This window comes from Lolium rigidum, chromosome 3 (assembly GCF_022539505.1).
Source record: "Lolium rigidum isolate FL_2022 chromosome 3, APGP_CSIRO_Lrig_0.1, whole genome shotgun sequence".
Lineage (NCBI taxonomy): Eukaryota > Viridiplantae > Streptophyta > Magnoliopsida > Poales > Poaceae > Lolium > Lolium rigidum.
This window is the reverse complement of record NC_061510.1, coordinates 116,991,615-117,009,299: the sequence shown is the minus strand read 5'-3', so window position 1 is coordinate 117,009,299 and position 17,685 is coordinate 116,991,615. Positions and strand designations below refer to the sequence as shown.

The following is a 17,685-nucleotide window of genomic DNA, read 5'->3' as shown; positions in this document are numbered from 1 at the left end:
TCTTCGTTATCTTCGTGGCACGATCACTCGTCGCCTTTTCTTTCCCCGTTCCAGCTCTCTCCAGCTCCGGTGCTATTCGGATGCTACATGGGCGAGTGATCCTACGGATCGTCGTTCGCTTCTCGCTTACTCGTGTGTTTCTTGGTGGTTCGCTTGTTGCTTGGAAGACGAAGAAACAGGTCGCAGCTTTCCCGTTCGAGTGTTGAGGCTGAGTTGCGGGCTATGGCTTTGTTGATTGCTGAGGTGACTTGGTTACGGTGGTTGCTTGCGGATTTTGGGGTCTCGTTACGACTCCCACTCCACTTTTGTCCGACGAGTACAGGTGCTATCGGCATTGCACGTGATCCGGTCAAGCATGAGCTGACCAAGCATATCGGTGTGGATGCTTTTTACACACGTGCCCAGTGTACAGGATGATGTTGTTGCGGTTCATTATGTGCCTTCGATTTGCGGTTGGCGGATTTCTTTACGAAGGCACGGACTCGAGCGCAACATGATTTCTTACTCTCCAAACTCAGTGTTGTGGATCCACCATGAGTTTGAGGGGGGGTGTTAGATGTATATATCTGTCTATTGTAATTTCCCCATATGTTAGGGGGCTTTCTGCATATGTGCACCTGTACATGTACTATATATTGTGGCCTTTGGCCCCCCGATAATACAACACGCATATTCCTCTAACACCAAGGTCCTGGAGTACTCCCCATTCAGGGTGAGGTTCTAAGTGATGGCATCCTCAGCATCCTCCGCGAGATGAATGCCATTTAGTTATACCCAAAGCCGGATGTACTCATGTATGTGTTGCACAGTGAGATTGGTGTCCATTATGATTTTGCCCACCCAAGCATTGTTGAGCAAGGCTGGATTTACCTTCCATCTCTTTCTTGTGGATGCCGCATAGATAAGCGGAGCAATATCTTTGGGCTTCATTTCACTGAACCACGGGGAGTCCCAAAATGGTGTAATCGTCCCATTACAAATGGTGATTGAGGTGGAAACGTAGAAGATATCCATGTCAATCCCATCACATGGGGTACTCACGACAAACCTAAAGCTTGCTTGGGTGGCGCCACTCGAACCAAGGCCAGCGCAACCGGAGGGCCCTTGCAAACTTTTCAAGATGTAGGATACCCAAGCCACTAAGCTTCTTAGGCCTATAAACTGCTTCCCAATTCAACTTGAACTTTCCCCTGGTGACCTCTTTGGTGCTCGATTTTATTCATGGAGGCAAGGCATTCCGGTTGTATTTTGAGCGGAGTAAAGTGGAAATTTGCTTGGGATGTGAGGATGGATTTGACAAGAGCACCTTTCCCGATAGCATTGATATTCTTCCTGTCCCAAGTAACAAGCTTGCCAACCATTTTATCCTCAATGGGTTGGAAATCGATCCATTTTTAGTACCAAACCGAATGGAAAAGTCCCAAATATTTCATGGAGAAGGAAGCGCGGATCAACGGTAGTCCATGGAGCACCTTGTCAAGGTCAATATCATTGCATCTAATGGGAACCACCATGCTCTTATGCAAGTTAGTTAGTAGCCCGGTGACCTCCCCAAACACACCAAGAATGGTGGAAATGTTTTGGATATCCTCCTTCTTTGGATGCATGAAGACAGCCGCATTGTCCGCATAAAGAGACGTTCTAACAATTGTTCCTCTTCCTCTTATCTTGTTAAGAAGCTCGTGTTGAATGGCCAATTCGAGAAGAGGGTCTATTGCACGGACAAGAGGAGGGGCGACAAAGGATCCCTTGCTTCAAGACCCTACCATGCAAGATGGGCGCTCCGGCCACACCATTGAGGAGCACCCTACAGGAGGCGGTGCAAAGCAAGGCGGTGATTCAAACACATAATTTTGGCGGAAAGCGGTGCCTCTTAAGTAGCTCAAGGATAAGCTTTGTGGATATCTAGTTCAAAGAGGAGTGAGGGGATTTTCTTATTGTGATATCTTCTCGCAAGGTTCTTGATATACATGAAATTGTGCGGAAATTCAATTCGGCTCCCGGGTGCATATGCTCCCTCTACCCAAAAATTATATTTCTAATATCAAAAAAAATTCATAAAAATTTCTTCATGTACATCTTCACAATATATGTGAGTTCGTCAAGTTTCGCGAAGAACCAATATATTTTGTGGTTTGTGTAAAAAAGAGAAAATTTATCATCCAAAAAGACTTATTTTAAGCATTGAATTTTGTCTTTTTTACACAAGCTGCACAATGAGTCGATTTTTCATGAAACGACTTGTAAACGCGTAGCACGTGAAGATGTATGTGCGAATTTTTCGATTCAATTTCTATGAAATTTCAAAATATATGTAACATACATTTCAAAATAAAGGGAGCATATCATGTGACCCGGACTTTTGGCTCTCATCCTCGCACCCACCCCATATCTGACCGTTTATAACATGCTTTGTGATGTGTGGACAAGTTAACAGAAGTAAAGCGTACAGGCAAAATTAATGCATAATACAGGCTTGCAGTATAAAAATACCCCTATGATATGCATTAAATGGGCCGCTGGTGTCGTCATGAGTACAGGCCGGGACAGGATATTTCCACGGGCCGGAATTAATGAGGCCTAAGAGCTGTTGCGCTTTGATGTCGTTGTAGCATTGCAGCTCCGCTCCTGGGTCGTCTTCAACCTCGCATCGAATCCTCATATACCGAGCAGAGGAATATAAGCAATATTCTCCCTGAAGCAATCAGTAATGGAGAGGGAACAGCCTGATGGTCGTTTTCATGTTTGTAGGTAACAAGTTCTCAGTGCATCTCTTGTGTCGCAGACTCGCAGTTCAGCATCTCTATCGATTCTGCAAGTAACATATGTGGTTGATGTGCTGGTGACTAGTGGTTTGGGGACAGTGGATGAAGTTTCTAAGAGCGAGACAATAGATGATTCGAGGTAGGGGATGGGGATGGAGCTCAGAATAGGCCATTAATTGCTGCACTTAACCCCCGAGTGGTGACATCATGTTTGTGGGGTCCTATTCTACCGTACTCTGGGTGCGTACAGCTGAAATGCAGTTTTGTGTACACAAACACAAAGTACCTACGCAGGAGTGTACGTGTAATGGACGGTTCCGGATATAAAATATAAGGTGAGATACGCGGGAGGTGCGTTAGCAGGTTCTCCACCGCAATGCCAAAACATCACTTGCACATGAGCACTAGTGCTCCTGATTTCTAAAAATCATATTTTTTAGATTTCAAAAAATATGAAATTAAATACCCACATACATACAAACATTCTGAAGGTACGGTACAAAATTTGGAGGAAAATATATTATATTTTAAGCTATACAAAAAAGACAAATTTCTGACAAATATATACCTCTATACGTAACCACAAATTTGTTTTTTTTCCTGTAGCTCAAAATACAATGTAATTTCTACCGAAACTTTGCATGAATATTCAGAACATGTGTATGTATTCATGAAATAAATGTGATAATTTTTTGGAACGCAGAAATACAATTTTTAAATATTTTAAAAACTGAGAGCACTGGTGCTCATGTGCACCGAATCTTTCATGAGGTGCCAGATGGGAAACTAGCAGAAGTTGACAATGCTGCCCACTGCAAAATGTTTGTGCAGAAAACTGCGATTTGTTGAATGCTAATCGTTCGCCCGGGCGAAAGCTCTCTGGGTCCGTCGAAAATGTCGGGCAGCCGAGGCAGGCACAGTATGGCCGGCGGCGAGATCTACGGCCATATCCCGGCGACAAACGCGATCGTGCAGTTTCGCCCACCTCAGATACCCTTTCCCGGCCGCTACGGCACGACCGCGGCGCATAGTCTGCCCTGCCCCGCTACGGTACAACACTCGCGATACCTTGATGGCGGCGCGCGGCATCAGTCCACGTCGCACGAAATCTCCCCGTCGAAACGGGACCATACGCGATACGCCGGACGGACTGGCTTCGTCGATAAACTGACAACAGAACGCCAGCCAACCAACCAGCTGACGGCTGCGGCTCCCCGCCGGCTGCCGCGCCACTAAAAAAGTTCAGAGCAAGCCGCCACGACCACGACAAGATCCCCGCCACCCGCTCCTCATCCCCCTCAGCACGATCGCCCCACCAGGCCGCCGCCATATAAAATTCAGGCAGGCAGCCAAGCGTAGCGCTCCCCCATTTGTTCGGGACTCTGCCAAGTCAACGTCATCTTGGAGAGGAGAGAGGGGTGGGGGCAGCGCGGCGGCGGGGAGAAATGGCGGCGGAGAGGGACATCGACGACCTGCCGAGGAACGACGCCAACTACACGGCGCTCACGCCGCTCTGGTTCCTCGAGCGCGCCGCGCTGGCGCACCCGGCCCGGGCGTCCGTCGTGCACGGCCACGTGCGCTACACCTGGGCCGACACCTACCGCCGGTGCCGCCGCCTCGCCTCCGCCCTCGCGCGCCGATCCGTCGGCCACGGGAGCACGGTACGGGATGCCATCTCTATCCACCTCCATTTCCCCCTCCATTTCTCTATGCGTGCCACTGCCTCTGCTCTCGTGTGTTCGTTTGATACTCTGCTCATGTTCTATGAACTCGTACAGATGTGTTGGTACTCAGTACTCAGTAGAGGTCAGAAACAATTTGGTTATCAGCCATGATACCGTGACAAATTAATCCCATTTATTCCAAACTTTGACCATGCGTTTGCTTGATAAGATCGATCAAACCATGTTAAAACCACCTGATAAATCTCCATTCAGAATCGGGCTCAAGTGTCATGCCATATCTAAGTACAGAAATGGACTTAAATGAGTAGACGCAGGTTTATGGACCAAGAGACATTTTTGCACAAGTGTAAGGATCTGTAACACGGTTTACTGAATAAACAAAAATACAAACTTTCCACTTGATCATACCAACTTGCCTCGAAGGGCAATTTTTGCTTTTTTTTTGGGGAGTCAGCAATATATACTCTGTTGCTATTCACTTGTGCACGCTCAGAAGTTTCTATATAGCGAACTAGCTATATATGGTCATAAATGGGCTTTCAACTCCTGGATTTCTTTGTAGCAGGTAGGAGGTTCGATCATATTGATAGACTATTAATAGCTGGGTGGGTGAATGTTGTGCTTCTTCAGTCATCAACTCCTCATATGATACGAATGCATCCTAAAACGAGCTTCTCCTTTCAATACACATGTCTTGTGCATTTTCTGTTGAACAAACACATGTTGAGATTTGATGGTTCACATGAACGCATTAATGGAGTGACATACTTATGGAAATAAAGTTATAAACTAAATTATGTCACATACTTCTGTATCCAAATTGTATTGTTTTGTTATAGTTTCATGTCTTTGTAGGGCCGTAATAACATACTTTTTTTTTGTAGAAAAATAACATACTTTTTAATATCATGAATTGTGGAATTTCTTTTTTTTAGGAAACTATTTGTGGAACTGTATTGTATGGTCAATTCACAATAAATGTGGCATTGCTGGTCTACAAGCATATCTGGATAGACCATCAACTGCAAACATATGGAGATTAGAATCGTTACTAGCATCTATGATCAAAGTTTCTAATTATTGTTTCAACTAAGCTTTCATATTCATCATTGCTGCTTTAGACCTTTCGAGCTACCTTCTGTGTTGAGCTTGCGGCACATTCTTGTATGTGTTGGCAAGCTTGTGTCTATGGAAAAGATGAGTGATGTATAGGAGTAACTAGAGTCCAGTTTAATTAAGAAAGAGGTGCAGATCAATCCCAGGCTATCTAGCCCCCTGGGTGACTTCTCAAAAGCTTTCTTCTAGAAAATAACCATCATCGAGCAGTGCGGAATGAAACCATGTACAAGCTGGGTATACTATTGGTGCTCATCATTGCATTCATATTATTGGCACCAAAACTTGTGTTTGCGAAGAGTTAAAATGCCCAGTACATTTGTGTAATACTGAAGATTAACTGCAGAAATCACCTTGAAGACAGTAATATCCCTTCAAGTACCACAACAGTATTATGATTACTATTTTGTGCTGGCTAATACTACTATCATGTTTATACTGATTTTCTTTTCTTCAATCTATTAGGTAGCTGTAATAGCTCCAAATATCCCAGCAATTTATGAAGCTCATTTTGGGGTTCCCATGGCTGGAGCAGTGGTCAACTGTGTCAACATTCGATTAAATGCTGCCACTGTTGCATTTCTGTTGGACCACTCATCGGCTGAAGTTGTGATGGTTGACCAAGAATTTTTCTCCCTGGCAGTGGATTCTTTGAAGATTATAGCAGATCAAAAGAAAGGTTCTTTCAAACAGCCACTTGTAATAGTTATTGGGGATCATACTTGCGATCCTTCAGCCCTCCAAGATGCTCTGAGAACAGGAGCAATTGAATACGAGAAGTTCTTGGAAACTGGTGATCCTGAATTTGCCTGGAAACCACCGCAGGATGAATGGAAGAGTATTGCCTTAGGTTATACCTCTGGGACAACATCTAACCCAAAGGGTGTGGTATTGCATCATAGGGGTGCTTACCTAATGTCACTCAGTGGTGCTCTTGTATGGAAGATGAACGACGGTGCGGTTTATCTGTGGACTTTGCCAATGTTCCACTGCAATGGCTGGTGCTATACATGGACGCTTGCTGCTATCTGTGGAACAAGCATATGTCTTCGTCAGGTATGTCTCACTATTTTGTAACCGTGCTTCATTAGGGACCTTCTTACCTCCATATGTCTGTAACATCAACCGTTTACAGAACTTAAAATTAGTAAACCATGTTTCAGAATGTACACTTAAGGCCTACTCATGAAATCTAATGTTTTGGGGAATATTATTTCTATATGAATAGAAGATATATGTTTTTAACGGTAAGTATGTGACCACAAGGATGTGATTGAGAATTATATTACACGTGTTGATGCAATAAGCTCAACTACATTATCCTGCGTAAAATACCATGATGAGTTATAACGATGAATGATGCTACTCTACTGAACGAAATCATTTCTTGAGTATGAATGCTTGCAGACAATTTACAACTAGCTTGATGTCCTGTAAAAGAACTACTTGATGCACTTCATCAGTGTTGCTTTGGACATTCAACTTCCAATATCAACACAGTCGAATCATGAAAGATATACAAGGAAATAAAGACAGACTAGCACAAAATATAGTATTAGTAGTAGAATTATCAGTGGAGCACCAGTCCGAAACTTAAGATGATAATTTTGCTGATATCTTTATAAATTGTGTCTTATCTTTCTTTTGGACTGATAGCTTATCATTGAGCTTCATGTAAACACATGCTCATTTATTAATTGCCCCGTGATAAAATGAATCGTGAAAACTTTAGGTCCTTCATGGCTTTGTATGTGATGCAGTTGCCACATAAAAAAAAAGAATGAGATAACATACAGGACATGGGTTGGAGTTTGGACCCTTGTTGTTCATTTCATGTGATTAGGCAACCAGGTCATTACCAACTTGTTGTCGGACCATAGCCGTTAGTTTGACTGCAGGCTTAGCTGAAAGTTACAATTTGATATCCAGATGCTAGTAGCAAGAACTTGCTTTGCATGAACTGCTTGAAAAAAGTTTGGCATACTTGATTGTTGCTTTGATGCAAGAACATTGATGCCTAGAATGTGTATGCTTGGAAATTAAGGGACTTAGGTTGGCTGAATTTTTTTCCGACAATGGAAGATACGCTCCCACAATATGTGGAAACTTTTAGCACTGGGTACCCCCTTGTTTTAATGGAAGATACTCTCCCAATAGTACACACACAACAGAACATTGGCAATAGCAAAAAATTATACAGATCAGCACACTTTTAACTCAACCTTAATTAACCTTACTGGACCACTTGTTTTGATTTTGAACTTTTAAGGTAAATTTGTTAGCAACTCATCTGAATAATTTGTTCCTTTTATTGTTTGTTTAGTATAGTGAACAATTTTTAGATCACATGGAACCAGAAAGATAATTCTCCACTAGTCTCATGTAGCATATGATTATCTTGTGTTAACCCATATTTACAGGTCACAGCGAAGGCCATCTTCTCAGCCATAGCCAACCAAGGAGTAACTCACTTCTGTGGGGCACCAGTTGTGCTCAACACCATCATCAACGCCCCTCCATCTGACAAAATTCTTCCGCTGCCGCGTGTTGTCGATGTCATGACTGCTGGCGCTGCTCCACCACCCTCAGTCCTTGCATCAATGTCGAAGCTGGGCTTCCGTGTCGCTCATACGTATGGCCTTTCGGAGACATATGGACCATCTACGGTGTGCGCATGGAAGCCAGAGTGGGACATCCTGCCAGATGACGAGCGTGCCCGCCTCCATGCTCGCCAGGGCATTCGCTATGTAGGCCTGGAGGGCCTCGATGTCGTCGACCCGAAGTCGATGGCGCCAGTCCCAGCCGACGGCTCCACCCTTGGAGAGATTGTCATGCGAGGGAACGCCGTCATGAAGGGTTACCTGAAGAACCCGAAGGCCAACGCCGAGGCATTCGAGAATGGCTGGTTCCATTCCGGTGACCTAGGCGTTCGACACCCTGACGGTTACATTGAAGTGAAGGACCGAGCCAAGGACATCATCATTTCTGGCGGGGAGAACATCAGCAGCCTGGAGGTGGAGAAGGCGGTCTACATGCACCCGGCAGTTCTCGAGGCGTCGGTCGTGGCACGAGCTGATGAACAGTGGGGCGAGTCACCTTGCGCCTTTGTCACGCTCAAGGACGGTGTCGATGGTTCAAACGAGGCAGCATTGGCTGGTAACATAATTAGGTTCTGCCGCGAGCGGCTGCCCGGCTATTGGGTCCCAAAGTCTGTGGTGTTCGGGCCGCTGCCAAAGACGGCAACAGGTAAGATCAAGAAGCATGAGCTCAGAGCAAAGGCCAAGGAGTTGGGCCCGGTCCGGAAGAGCAGGATGTGAGTCTGTGAGATAAGCAAATTTTGCTCTGAAACTTCGTGTGCATTACCCGTATGAGCGGTTGTTTGGCGTCAGTCCATTGTGTATTCTTAGGATGGAGGTTGTACACCCCAAACTGTATTCTAGTATACCATTTTGTTCTTGAACACTGCTGCTCTCATGATTCCCTTCTAAGTTCTAAGATCGACTCTTCTGTTCCATTGTGCAAATGAAATCTGATCAGGTCCAATACATAAGGTTTGCAGGTTCTGTCGAAATTGCAAGATAGACAAAGAAAACAAAAGGCAACAGTTCGATGATTTTATCTGTAAGCTTCAGGGTGTGCGTTAATCTGAAGTCTTCTTTCAGCTTCAGAGGGCTTGCTGTAGGTGAGAGGAACCAGCGATCAAATTCCAGCGTCGAGCTCGGACTGGCATGTACTGTACTTGCCAGCTTGGAGCAGAGGGTGCCGGAGAGCCAAAGTGGGGAGGGGAGCCTTGTCGGAAACCCTGAGGCGAGCACCACCAGTCAGGACATCATCAAAGGGCAAAGGCTGCCTGCTCAAGGCGTTGCTGAAGAGATAGATACACAGCCTCCAGCTGAACCTGCAAAAGAATTACTCCCACTCGATTATCTGCCAAGGCGCGCTGCACCTGGTGGATGTGTTGGCAGAATTGCTCCACCAACTCCATATTGGTTCTCTGAAGATAACCATCCATTTCTTGATTGTTTAAAACTATTTTGTTCCTAGATTCTATGTAGACCGACGGGTAGCAGGCTAGCAGCACAAATAGAGTGCATTATTCATAGGAGCATGTCTCTTATTAGCAACCCAAAACAAAAGCAACTGAATCTAGGCTGCTACCAATGGGTCGATTGAAGAAAGCAGGAACAACTTACCAAATTTTATTAGTTGCCAGACAGTGCAAGCAGACAGTGAAAGATCTTCAGGACAAGCAAAAATAGGACCCTATGATTTGTAAGACTCCGAAAACATAGGAATATGACAATCACAGAAATACGATAGGATTGCAGGTATAAAACAAAGAATTGGAATAAAAACAAGAATTTTACGAAACCAGTGTTTGATTCGTTTGAATAGGAAAAACACAGCTATCCTGAAAGCACAGTTAAATCAAGGACAGAATAAATGCTAATCTTTTCTTATTTTTTTCTTTTCGAATTATTTTAGGTCATTATCATGCAATTTATGGCATTTGCCTTGTTCTTTGAGCGTACAAATGTGAAGAGGAGGTTTGAGTGGATTGCATAATCCTTTTATTTTTCCTATGCAAGCTAACAAAGGAAAAAAATCCTCCACTTTTTTTATGCTCTATTCTTTTGAATCAAATGGATATAGGTGTGACCACAAAAAAATATCTTATTTCTATGTTTTTCCTCCAATATTGCTATGAATCAAAGAGGCCCTGAAAGGAATATCTCCAAGGTTTCCATGTTATGGGGTCGGCTTACTTTTGGTAAAAGTTGATCTTTATACTGAAACTTGCTGAAGACAGTCGAGGGTCCAATATCTTGGTAGATGCTCAGTGTCTCGGAGGTGCTCGTAGGATGTGCGTTCCTGTGAGTAAAATTTATGCACTTAATTGTGAGCGTGCATCTTGTGTTTTTGCAAAAAAAAAGTTGTTTTCTAAAAACATTATTTCCTGATCTGCATGCTCAAGCTAATTACACCCGCGTGGTATTTTGTGTGAGGAATACCTCCGATCAAGCACCTTGGCTCAAGATTCTGGTGAGGAAAGGTTTTGTGAGGAAGGCCTCTCATCAAGGTGCTATCTGTAGCTTTTCTCGGCATCTAAATTCAAAAACAAATCTAGCAAATGATGAGGGAATCTGAAATTTTCTTTTAGACCTGATTGAACAGCGGTATGTTTTCTTTTTTCCAGCATTAGCTTTCCGGCCTAGGATGGTAGAGCAGCAGTAGCCAGCCCGAAACCAGCAGCCTGTCGACATACCAGCGCCCACCGGGACAAACCGATGAACCAGCCAAGCGTGCCGATCACCCTTTGAGCGGAAAGGCCAGGACAGCGTCCATCGGACCTCACGTCAGATGAAAATGAAAGAGCCATCAGCCTTTTGTGCAGACATGAAGCCCCTCGTACTGCATGCGAGCGTGCGTGTCAGCTGATTCTCTGACGCACAATCATCCAGCTTGTCACCGCTCGCACGATGCCCTCGTGGACTGCCCGCCTGGCCGACACCGCGGCCGCGGGTGACATCGGACTCGCAGGCCGGCGATCACGAAAAGGATAAAAAGGACATGCGCGGTTCATTATATTCGCGGCACAGTGACAGCAATTCTGGGCGATTTACACAAAAATAACCCAAAACTGAAAGAAAAGCACAGACTGACCCTCTGGCGAAACTATTTCACGGAACTAACCCTTTTGTGTGGCGTCCCTCTCAAGGGCGCCACATATGCCCATGTGGCGCCCCTGGCTCGCGGCGCCACACACCCATCCGACGTGGCCCGTCGACGCCGAGCCGGTGACCCCGATCCGACGTGGCGGCACGAGTGGCGCCGCTCGGTGCCGGCGCCACACTTGAAGTGTGGCGCCCCTGGGAAGGGCGCCACACATTGACTTAAGTTTGGGCGCCGCGCGCGCCCAGCCCCGACACAGGTCTTTCTTTCTTCCTCAGTTCCTCTTCTCTCCTCCAAAGGCGCCCGGTTTTCTCTCTCCCCTCTCTCCCCCCACCAAATCAACCACCAAATCGTCGGATCTGTCCGTGGAGATCGTTCCCAACTCGTTGCTTGAGGTAATCTCCTCCGTTTCCCCTCTTTTCATCCATTGATTTTGTGTATTTGCTCCAATCTATATGTGAAACCCTAGATGTGGATTTGGTTGATTTGAGGGTGGAGATGGATTTGGTTGGATGTTAGGGTTGTTGAAGTAGAAGAAATGGTAGTGTGCTAGTTTGTATGGGTAGATTATGTTGATTATGGTATCTAATGAACACATGTGTGTATGTGTTGTTCCCATTATGCTAGGGGGATGGAAAGAATTGTTCATGTTCATCATGTGGACAAGGATGCTTACTTGAAGGGAAACATAGAGCCGGACCGGAAGAGGTTGACTTGGTGTTTGACGTTAGCCCTAGCTTTGCGGAGGTGGTAGCACAAGTTAGGGTTGAGTTGAATTGGAATGAGCCAAATGATGGTATTGAGCTAGAGGGAAGGCATAATGTGGGGTTTGGAATGCACACCCGTTGGAAGATAATTCGTATCAACTCCGAGCAACGTTGGTCCATTTACAAGGAGACGGTGGCCGGGTCACAAGATAAGGCTTTGGAGTTGTTTGCAACCAAGACGGTTGAGGCTCGTATCGAGCTTGACCTTAACCGGCCCTCCTCCCCGTTCGAGAGAGGACTCCTCCACCCATGAGCCAAGAAGAGGCCACTCAATCTCCCATTGTCCAATCTCCCATTGCCCAACAACCTCCGTTGGATAATGAGTATGATGAGCACGAAGATGGTGATGATTGTTTCGAGATGAATGGCAACAATGTGGGTGATTTGGATAAATATTGGACGCAAGAGGAGATGGACCACTCCATTCCTTATTCCCGATGCTATGCGTCGGACTCGGATGATGATGGACCCGAAGAGGAGGTTGACGAGGATGGCTTCACGGCTAAGGAAGCCGAAAGAGCCGAGATCTTCAAGAAGGTAACCGGACGGGATATCCGGGTACCATTGTTCCGTGATGTTAGTCTTGCGGATGGAGCCGTGGTTGATGGTGGCAAAAGTTTACTTCTTGGAGCTAGGCCACTATCCAAGAGAGATGTGGATGGTAGGACGGCTATGATCTCTAAAGGGCTAACGTTTGATACATTCTTGGAATTGAAGATATGGTTGAAGGAGTTCTCCATTAAGCATCATCGCCCTTACATCGTTGTTCACTCGGACTTGAAGAAGCGGTACACGCTAAAATGTGTGGATAAAAGGTGCCCATGGGTTGTCCGTGCACGACCTTTCAAAAAAGGGCCCTCTTGGCACATAACAAGTTGTGTAGCCACTCACATGTGCCGGGGACCGAAGCTTGATGGCAAGGATGCACAGCCGGACCACCGTCAACTCACATCCGAGTTCATTGCATACAAGCTCTCGGCGGAGATATCATCACTTCCTATCATGAGCATTAGGTCCGTGCAAGATACGGTCAAATCCCGGTTTGCCTACGACGTCAAGTACGGGAAGGCATGGAAGGCCAAACAAGCCGCATTCAAGATGTTGTACGGTGATTGGGAGGAAGCATACAACCGTATCCCTAGGTTGTTGTTAGCGATGGCCGCAACTAACCCGGGCATGGTGCATGTGGTCGAGCCTTCCGCAACCAAAATGACATTGCATGATGGTAAAAGAGTGAGGGTATTTCACCGTGCATTTTGGTCATTCCAGCAATGCACGAGGGCATTCGAACATTGTAGGCCCGTCATAGCCGTGGATGGTACCTTCTTGACCGGTCAATACAAGGGCACACTATTGGTGGCAATAGCAAGTGATGCAAGCAACCGTTTAGTACCATTGGCTTTTGCATTGGTAGAGATTGAGAACAATGATAATTGGCAATGGTTTTTCCATATATTGAGGACGAGGGTCATACCACCCTCAAAGGAAGTGTGTGTCATCTCCGATCGTCATCAAGGAATTCTCAATGCGGTGGAGGTTCCAATTCCCGGGCATGCTCCCTTGCATCACCGATGGTGCATGAGGCATTTTTGTGCGAACTTCTACCGGGCATGCAAGAGCAAAGAGTTGTACGACCTTCTTCAAGATTGTTGCCTCGCTTATTCGGAGCGCCGCTTCGCAAACCTATACAACGGCTTGCTGAAGCACAAAGACCTCAACGCGGGTGGTCAAGAGTTTCTTCATAGACACCTCGTATTTAACTCAAAGTGGGCGAGAGCTTATGATGAGGATGGGAGGAGATATGGCCAAATGACAAGCAACATGGCCGAGTGCTTCAACAATGTTTTGAAGGGTGTCCGTGCATTGCCCGTGACGGCAATCATTCAATACACATTCGAGAAGTTGAATGTCTATTTCCAGAACTACACCGATGAAACGGAGAAGGAAATTGCTTTGCATGCCGAGTTCCCAAAGAAGGTTCAAGAGTTCATGGATTTTCGGGCGAGGAAGGCCGACTCCCAAACGGCTACATGTTATGATAATGTTGACTGGGTTTACCAAGTGAATGAGCCGGGAGGCACCACACAAGGTGGTGTCCAACACGGAGGCCGGGCTTTCCGTGTGTCCCTAAAGACATGTGAATGCACATGTAGGAGGCCCTCTTTGCTTCATTTGGCTTGCTCCCACTTGCTAACGAGCGGCACGCACTAGACGTGTCGACTACAATAACCCGCTCACCGTTCGGGAGTCCGAGTTCTCAATCGAAGCCACAAAGAGGACATGGGCTCCAAGGTTTTGTCCTTACTTGGATCAATCACAATGGCCGGAGTATCATGGAGTGCAAGTTTGGCCAGATCCGGAATGGAAGGTTGTGAAACGTGGAAGAAGAAAGACAAAGAGGTATCACGGAGATATGGATAGATGGGGTCATTCCGGAAACAGGTTATTCCAAGAAGCTCGCGAGCCAACTAATTGTGGATCCTGCAATAGTAAGGGCCACAATAAAAGGAAGTGCACATCCGGCCAAAAATCAAAGGGCAATGATGCTAGCACAAGTCAAGCATCAAGTAGCCAACAAGCTTCAAATCAACCTCCAAGCCAACAAACCCCAAGCCAACAAGCTCCAAGCCAACAAGCTCCAAGCCAACAAGCTCCAAGCCAACCGCGTCAAACTCCTCCAAGCCAAACGCGTCAACCTCCTCCAACCCAAACGCGTCAACCTCCTCCAAGCCAAACGCGTCAACCTCCTCCAACCCAAACGCGTCAACCTCCTCCAAGCCAAACGCGTCAACCTCCTCCAACCCAAACGCGTCAACAAGCTCCAAGCACACAAGCCGAACGGCAACAAGCTCCTACGCAACAAGGTCCAAGGCAACAAGCCTCAAGGCATCAACCACAATGGCGACAAGCTCCAAGGCAACAAAGGATTCACGTAGGGCTTAGTAGAGGTGGCCGTCGCGGTGCTAGTATGCTACGATACCTAGCGGGGCCTTATCCAGTATGTGTCTCGAAGTTACTACTTGCATTGTACTTTCTATTTTCATATTCCATGACTAACTTTGGTTTTTCAATTTGGTTTACAGGTATGGCAACTCAACCCACCAAGGGGAAGGGAGCATGGGAGGGCAATGAGAAGGAGGAGTCCGTTTGGGAGGAGGCGGTAAGGACGGTGCGGAAGAAGGAGAAGGAAGCACTAGAGAGGAAGAAGAAGGAGGAGGAAGACAAGAAGATGGCGGAGAGTGCCCGTATGCAAAAACAGTATGAGGAATACATATTGTTCCACAAGAGGAGGAATGCCAAGGCTGAAGGCCGAACGGGACCGCGAGGCACGGATAAAATTCCCGAGGAGCTGCCAACTTGAGCAAATTGCGAGGGAGAGGGCCAATAGGATGCACCTAGAGGAGGTGGCTAGGGAGGCTGAACGCATCAAGGAGGAGAGAGCTCAAGCGGAAGCTGCAAAGACGGAGGAGCGCCACCACTTCTTCGATTCGGTCGTTCAGTTGGCTCGTGACTTAAGAGAGAAGGAAGAATTGGCTGAAGAAGCTAAGAAGAAGAAGGCAAGGGGGAGGGAGCCTTTGCGACGCGGTGATGTCCCTTTGGCTATGTTCTTGTTGTCGAACCTTTATGTTGTCCGAACCTTGATCTTCTCGAACCTTCGTGTCGTTGAACCTTATTGTAATTGAAACCTTGATGTCGTCGAACCTTATTTGTCATTTGAACCATTATGCTTGTGTCAATGTGTGGTACATATTCAGTGCAATGTTCTTGTTGTCAAAACTGTTGGAATATGGTAGGATTTTTCATGGTTTTAACACAAGTCAATGTGTGGCGCCCTTCCCCTGGCGCCACACATGCAAGTGTGGCGCCCGTGGCATCGGCGCCACACGTGCCAACTTATATGAACTATTGGGTCGAAAACATCCAGGGGCTCCGGACGATAAGTCCTTAGCCGTTTTGGCGACCCTCTTTGTGTGGCGCCCTTCCCACTGGCGCCACAGGTGCTTGTGTGGCGCCCGTGGCATCGGCGCCACACATGCCAACTTATATGAGCTATTGGACCCAAAACATACTGTAAGACAAATCGTCTGGGACTTAGCCGTTTTGGCGACCCTCTTGTGTGGCGCCGTGGCATCGCGCGCCACATGTGTCGTGGCGCCGTGCCACGGGCGCCACACAAAGAGGGTCGCCAAAACGGCAAGTCCCGACGATTTGTCTTACGATGTTTTGTGCAATTAGACATGCATGTGTGGCGCCGATGCCACGGGCGCCACACTCGTGCAATGTGGCGCCGGTGGGAAGGGCGCCACTCATTGACATGTGTTAAAACCATGGAAAATCCTACCATATTCCAACAAAACTGCCATCATGTCAAAAGCTATATCATACACACATCATATCAACAGCCATTTCGTACACACATCATCGACATAACATCATCATACCTAACATCGTAGCACATAGTTTCATACAATTTAAGATAGAATTCAAACAACACGAAGCAACGAAGATAGAGTTGACAACACTCGACGTTCTAACTATCGGTGTCGGAGCCGGATTCGCCGGTGTGGGGGTAGTGCACACGGCAGGCGGTGTCGTCGAACACCTTGACGATCATCTCGCCGTCCCCCTCGTACGGGAAGGTGAGCTGGCAGCCGGGCTCGAGGTGGAGGTCACGGGCGAACTTGTCCCACCCCGTGTGCGGGTACATCTTGCCCTGCCCGTCGAACAGGACCTCCACGGGCCAGCGGCAGAAGTTGCAGCTAGCCTCCCGTAGCTGCAAGTGCGCCGGCTCGACGCCGTCGACGAACTCGGCGAACTTGTCCGGTAGCCGCTTGATGCCGAGTGGGTCGTCGTCGATGCGGAGGAGGAACTCGAAGCGGCGTTCGTCATGCGAAGACGAGGAGGATGCGGGTGACGGTGATCGTGGGGCCCTTGCTGCTCCACCGCGGCGGCCCTTCCCCGGCCCGGGGCGCCCAGGACCGCGGCGGCCGCCCTTCCCCGTCCACCGGCACCGGCCATCCTACATGTTTACATTTTTGAACCATATTACGATCCATTCAACTAACAAATATGAGTTACTCCATCACAAATACTAGGCATACATGTGGGTTCATACACATATACATACACATACATACATAGAGTTCATACACATACATGTGAAATTTCTTATGTAGATTTCTACACATCTATGGTTGAAACACATGCATACATGAGGCTACCATCTCCAACACAAACAATACAATATAGAGTGCACAAAAGAAAAAAAACATGTCTAGGGTTCATGTCCAAATCTAGCCCGATCTATGAAATTAGTGGATGAATGGAGAAGATTTGAAGGAGATTACCTTGACAAATGGATGGGGAACGATCTCCACGGACAGATCGACGATTTGGTGGTGGATTTGGTGGGGGGAGAGGGAGGAGAGAGAGAACCGGGTTGGGGAGGAGGAAGAGAAGAAGAGAAAGAAAGAAGAAGGGTCGGGCTGGGCGCGCGCGGCGCCCAAACTTAAGTCAATGTGTGGCGCCCTTCCCAGGGGCGCCACACTTTCAAAGTGTGGCGCCGGCCGGAGCGGCGCCACTCGTGCTGCCACGTCGGATCGGGGTCACCAGCTCGGCGTCGACGGGCCACGTCGGATGGGTGTGTGGCGCCGGAGCCAGGGCGCCACATGGGCATGT

At 47.1% G+C, this 17,685-nt stretch overlaps 1 protein-coding gene across 1 annotated transcript; it reads left to right on the top strand.

Annotated features, from left to right (window-relative positions):
* The first annotated feature begins 4,195 nt into the window (after positions 1 to 4,195).
* On the top strand, positions 4,196 to 9,007 carry LOC124702210 (acetate--CoA ligase CCL3-like). Its single transcript, XM_047234334.1, has 3 exons — positions 4,196 to 4,426; positions 6,032 to 6,622; positions 7,987 to 9,007. The coding sequence occupies exons 1-3, from the start codon at positions 4,211 to 4,213 to the stop codon at positions 8,881 to 8,883; spliced, it is 1,704 nt and encodes a 567-aa protein (XP_047090290.1). The 5' UTR covers positions 4,196 to 4,210; the 3' UTR covers positions 8,884 to 9,007.
* The last annotated feature ends 8,678 nt before the right edge of the window (positions 9,008 to 17,685 follow it).